This window comes from Geotrypetes seraphini, chromosome 10, assembly GCF_902459505.1.
Source record: "Geotrypetes seraphini chromosome 10, aGeoSer1.1, whole genome shotgun sequence".
NCBI lineage: Eukaryota > Metazoa > Chordata > Amphibia > Gymnophiona > Dermophiidae > Geotrypetes > Geotrypetes seraphini.
In genome coordinates this window covers 2578671-2584670 of record NC_047093.1, presented here as the reverse complement: position 1 = coordinate 2584670, position 6000 = coordinate 2578671, and the positions used below count along the sequence as shown (strand labels likewise).

Below are 6000 nucleotides of genomic sequence, written 5' to 3'. Positions count from 1 at the left end.
ATAGCGGGGTTGAATATCAAGGATCCTCGCTTAGAAGTACTTAGTGGGCACTTTTGAATCATGGAAATCATTTACAAGACACCAAGGTAGTCAGTCTAGATCCATATCTGAATTTTTCCCCTTTGAAAAGGAAACAGGGATGCTGCTGCCTCAGTCTTGATCCATCACAGCATGAACTACTAGAATTTCACTAGGAACCTAAAAATCTTCTGCAGTCCTCTGGAGAAGATGGAAATCAGGACGACGAGAAGAGCAGAATATTGCTAAACCTCTGAAACGCATTTACTGATACAAGTCACAGCGCTGGTGCAGAGAAAGGTCCCAGGTATGATCCTCAACATGCTGGACTCCCAGCTGGAAGATGAAGGGACAGGCATTGGCTTTTCTAGACACTGTATTTTATTATGGTTAAGGTGAGAAAGACACCTTCCCACAACAGTTAACCAGTAAAATGTATCCCAAAATAACTTGGTACAAAACAGGTCTGCTTCAGAATTAAAAAACACAAAAAAACCCTTTACATGAGTTTAAAACCTATATCAAACAAAAGTAAAACATCCCATCATTGATAGTAGCAACCACCTTCTTTTTTGTCCCTAGAGGGAAGCCTGGAATATGCTGTGTCCTGGAGCCATTTCCCAGCAGCAGACATGGTCCCAAGTTTAGCTTGTATCCATCTGGAAAGAAGAAATAAACACTCAATAAGCAAAATATCTCTCCTGCACCTTTCTCCTCTAACTTCATTCCTTTTATCGAGCTGTCCCCTAGGTCTTACCTTGTTTAAAAGCAGACTGAAAACCCACCTTTGATATAGCCCTCAATCCATAGCCCTACTCCCCACCAACCCAGCCAGCAGATTAACCATTCCCCTTAACTGTATCCATGACATCCTGTTGTCTGTTTAGATTGTAAGCTCTTTGGAGCAGGGACTGTCTTCTCAGTGACTCTGTACAGTGCTGCACACGTCTGGTAGCGTTACAGAAATAATTCATAGTAGTAGTATTAGTGGTACTTCAGAAATTGGCCTGTTGTCACCCACTTAAAATTCCAGGAATCCCAAATACAGTACACACCACCAATAAGTTATCAGCCCACAAGCGCATGGAACAGTATTTTGTGGGACCTCATACCCTGAAGTTTTGGCTTTGGACCTCCTTTCCTGAACGAGTGGTGCTCGGAGTAATCCTTTTCTGACGCATCTCTTGTGCTTGTGGTGTGAGACGTGGCGGCGATGGGGTGAGGGATTGGTACCTTCTATTTTGGGGGCGAAACATGATGAACCACAGTTTCCTGCAGGCCAGGAAAGTCGTACTTTTTTGCGTTGGGAAGGCTCTGGTTTATTTACTTTTTGGGACGTTCTGCATAGGGGGATCCTGGTGTCCTTTGAAGCTTTTCAGACCAGTTGTGATTTGCCCAAGAGGGACTTTCTAGCCTATTCACAAATTAAGCATTTCATTCACTCTCAGGGATGGGATGGGGGTCCCTGAGCTCCTCCACTCATTTAAACAATTGTGGGTCACGCTGCGGGGTTTACCTCGGTCCATCTCAGTTCTTTATCAATATTTTAGGTGATCCTCTCTCTTTCATCCCCCCTATAAAACTGCTTGGGAACAGGATCTGGGGTGCTCTTTTTCGGAAAGGGACTGGTCCCAGATGTGTTTAGAGGTGAGTAAGGCTTCCTCCTGTGTTCTTATTCAAGAGAATTCTTAAAGTGTTTACAAGGTGGTACTTTAAGCCCACCCGTTTGCACAAGATGTACCTGGGGGCCTCAGATACCTTTTGGAGATGTGGGGTGGAATTGGTTACCTTCCTTCATGTTTGGGACTGTAAAATTTAGCAACCTTTTTGGAGGAGGGTGGTGGGATGTCTGTCACAATCCTTCTTCCTTTTATACCACAGAGCTGTTTATTGGGTTTTCATAAAGTATGCTTGCATGCCTGGCAAACTAAACTTCGCCGGTGGGGCTTGGCGGCTGCCAAGTACTTGATAGCCAGCCATTGGAAGCGAGTGGAGCCACCTAGCCTCTTGGATTGGTCCTTGAAGCTTCAAACTATGAGTGCAATGGAGCTTTCTATTGCAAAACGTCATGGATATTATTTTTCTTCTACCCAGACTTGGTCTCTCATTATGGACAAAGTGGATTCTTTGAATTAAGTTTACTGCTTGGGGGGGGGATTGCTTTGTTGGGACGACTTCCTGAAGAAACAACAGGGGGCCGTCTCATGTTGGGGTTCTGTTATAGTGCATTGGGGGGTGGGGTGCAATTTGTGCGTGGATATCTGGTTTATTGTTCTTTAGTATGATGCTGCATTTTCTTTTAGAGATGGTAGTACTTTTCTGCCTTGCTGTTGCATATTACATTGTATTGCTGTGTTAGTTGATATTCACTTAATGCTGTTTTGTATATTTTATTCAAACTTCAATAAAAATCAAGTTATCAGCCTACAAACAGACAATTATAAACAGTGAAAAACTTGGAACAAATTAACAAATTAACCTATGCACCCCCCCCCCCCTTGGCATGCTGCTCTCGTGCCATATCTGAGGCGTGGACTCTTCCTCTCTGTCTAATCAATCAGTTGACACTGTCCTGTATAAGTGAGTGAGTTTAGAAACTGATTGAAGGGACATCAGCAAAGAGTTCAATTCAAGAAAATGGGTATTACCAGTGGTGTCACATCTTCTCCCACTTCAATTATTAAACTAAACTAAACCTTAGGTTTGTATACTGCACCTTTTCTGCAATCGTAGAGCTCGGCACGGTTTACAGGGCTGGGATAGAAAGGAACTGCAATGGAGGGTTATAGGATTAAGTGTAAAGAAGGTTTAGAGGGGTTTAGGGTACCAGAGAGGGGGGAAGTGTTACATTTTTGAGAAAAGCCAAGTTTTCAGATGTTTACGGAAAAGTTGGAGGGAGCTCGAATTTTGAAGCAGGGATGTAAGGTTATTCCAGAGCTCAGTGATTCTAAAAGGGAGGGATGTCCCTAGTTTTCCTGCATGGGATATACCTTTTATAGAAGGGAAGGATAGTTTTAATTTTGGGGAGGATCTGGTGGAATTAGGATTTGAGGAATTCCAAGATAGGTATTAATAAAGAACCAAATATTTTCCAGAGAAGGAAAAATGGTCAAACTACAAGGCATAACTTGAGTTTGCAGAGAGGATGGTGTATGCCTGGAAAGCCCTTCCAAGGGAGGTGGTGGAAAGGAAAATGAGTGAGATAAACACAAAGGATCTTTAATTAGAAAACGAATGGTAGAAACTGAAGAACTAAAGCTGATACTGGGCAGACTTGCATGGTTTGGTATAGGACATCAATGAGAACCAGGTGGACTTTACGGTTTATGGCCCAGAAATATCAAAGAAAAAAAAAAAAAAGACAATTTAACCATGAATTTATAATGCATGTAACAGAGAGCTACTCTGATAGTGTTTTGTTTTCAAAGACCTTAATTCCATTCTGAGGCTGTAATTTTTAAAATTCACCCACTCCCAGATGTATTTGAATGTGACAGAGTACTCAAAAAAGGAGAAAAGTTTTTCTAGAATTGAGACAAGAGACCAAGTCACTACACAAGCTTCATTTCTATTAAGTAATCTGTCCAAACATTTAATACGAAATGTTTCTTAGGGACTTCTTGGACAAAGGAAATCTTATCCAGGCAGTGACTGGATTGATGTATAATGTGAGGGGGTTGGGGGATGGGGAATCATGTCAACCCTTTTTTGTTAATTTCCTGTAAAGAATGACCTTATTTTTCTGTCCCCCTCCTCCTTTAAGACTGTGGTCTAAGGAGGACTGGTCTCTTTTCTTCTTTTGTTTAATTATTCCTTGTATTAACTTCACCATTTTACTGTAGCAAGTGACACTTGTTTAATTTTTTTTTGTCTAATTTAAAACTAAAAAGAAGAAATTTCCTTGTAATTATTTAATTTTGTTTCAGGGTAAAAATCAGTTGCTTTCTGATCCTAGACAACGCCCAGAGTTTGAGACACTTAGGGAGGGCATTAAGGCCCGGATTCTGTATAGGATGCCCAGGAGGGGCAGCCTATACAGAATCAGGCCTACACTAACCCCGATTCTGTAACCGACGTCCATGTTACAGATGCCGCTTACAGAATCGCGTTAAGAGTAGACGCGGCCACTACACTTATCGCAGCAAGGGATCTTCCTGCCGCGATAGATATAGCTGTCACAGCCGCCTGTCCCCTCCTCCCGACAATCACCGGCAGGAGGGTGCCCAACCCCTCCTTGCTGGAGAACGCCCCCTCCGTACCCCCCGTGCTAACACCTATCCCCCCCAAGTAACCTCTAATCGTTGGACGGACGGACGGGTCTTGCTACTGTCCAGCTGGCAGGCCCGCCTTCTCAAAATGAGGCAGGCCCGCCCCTTTCCGGCCCATCCCGACTAAGCCTAAGGCCTGATTGGGCATTCTCCGGCAGGAGGGGTTGGGCACCCTTATGCCAGCGATCGTTCTGGGGGGGGGGGGGGGAACAAGCAGCCACTATATCTATCACGGCAGGGAGATCTCTTGCCGCAATAAGTATAGCGGCTGCGTCTACTTACAATGTAGGCCAGCTCCCCTATCGGATCATTCTCCCGTGGTGCTCTTTCTCCAGATCACAGCGGACCCTACTGAACGGACATGGCGTTTTCCGTGTTACTTGTACAAAGATCTAGCTTTCCACCGGTACCTGCGAGAGAACGTTTGTTGGAGTATTACGAGACTAATTTTTCTCCTGATATTGATCTGGGTCTCTTTTGGGAGGTATCCAAAGTGGTGTTGAGGGGCTTTATTATTGCGTATGCGGCGGGTCAGAAACGGCGCCAGGAGATGGACCTGCAAACATTGTCAGGGGAGATGCAGCAACTCTGTCGGCGACACCAGAACAGCTTGACGATAGAGGATAAATCCAGGCTGCGGGAGATCAGACAGCATGTGGACGCTATTCTTACCGCACGGGCAGAACGGGATATTTATTTCCTTCGTTATCGCCTTCATAGATGGGGGGGGAAGGCAGGCAGCTTAATGGCTAGACTGATTCGGCCCTCCCGCAAGCGCCAGGTGATTACTGCTATCAAGGATCAGCAGGGCCGAATGCATACGGCAGAAACTACTATCCGCCAACTATTTTTACACTATTACTCCGAGTTAGATACTCACCGACCTTTTGATGAGACGGACCGGGATGCGTTTTTTCAGAACGTAGTTTTACCTAGACTGTTGCCAGCTCAGCTTCAGGTATTGAATGCCCCCATTACGCGATTGGAGGTGGAAGCCGGTATCAAGGGGCTCAAGCTCACGAAGTCTCCTGATCCTGATGGCTATGGGCCTGAATATTACAAGATTCTCTCGGATGTCCTTTCACCTTCCCTGTGTGCGGCATACAATATGTTACATTCAATGCGGGGATTGGATCGTTATAATATGGCCCACGTTATTTTACTGCCTAAGCCGGGCAAAGACCCTGCCCAAGTGGGCTCTTATAGGCCTATCTCGCTCCTTAACCAGGATGCTAAGCTGTTGTCGGCCATACTCGCGAAACGTTTGAATGCCTTTCTTCCTCTCCTTATCCATGCATATTAGGCAGGTTTTGTCCCGGGTAGATATGCCTCTATGAACCTGACTCGCACGTTGATGGCTATTTACTCTAGACGTGGGGGGAAGCAGTCACGCAACTATTGTGGGTTTAGACATGGAAAAGGCTTTCGACAGCATCTCCTGGTCCTATCTCTTTTGGGTTCTGGGGCAATACGCCTTGGGCGGTGCCTTTTCTGAATGGGTGCAGAGCCTCTATTCCTTCCCTCAAGCTCGGCTTTTGGTTAATGGTCACCTCACTTCCCCCTTTCCTCTGGAGAGGGGAACACATCAGGGTTGCCCATTGTCTCCGCTCCTTTTCCTTTTGGCTATAGAACCATTGGCGGTTAAAATTAGATCGGATTCTACTCTTTTAGGAATCCGGATAGGGGATCGAGAGAGTCGCATTAACTTGTTTGC

General features: G+C 45.1%; 1 protein-coding gene across 1 annotated transcript in view; it reads right to left on the bottom strand.

Moving 5' to 3' along the window:
* Positions 1-376: 376 nt before the first annotated feature.
* The window catches only part of ALYREF (Aly/REF export factor), a 127259-nt gene continuing 121635 nt past the window's right edge, over positions 377-6000 (bottom strand). The window contains 1 exon segment of the mRNA XM_033960518.1: positions 377-677. Within this exon segment, the coding sequence (XP_033816409.1) occupies positions 663-677 (15 nt within the window). The 3' untranslated portion in view covers positions 377-662.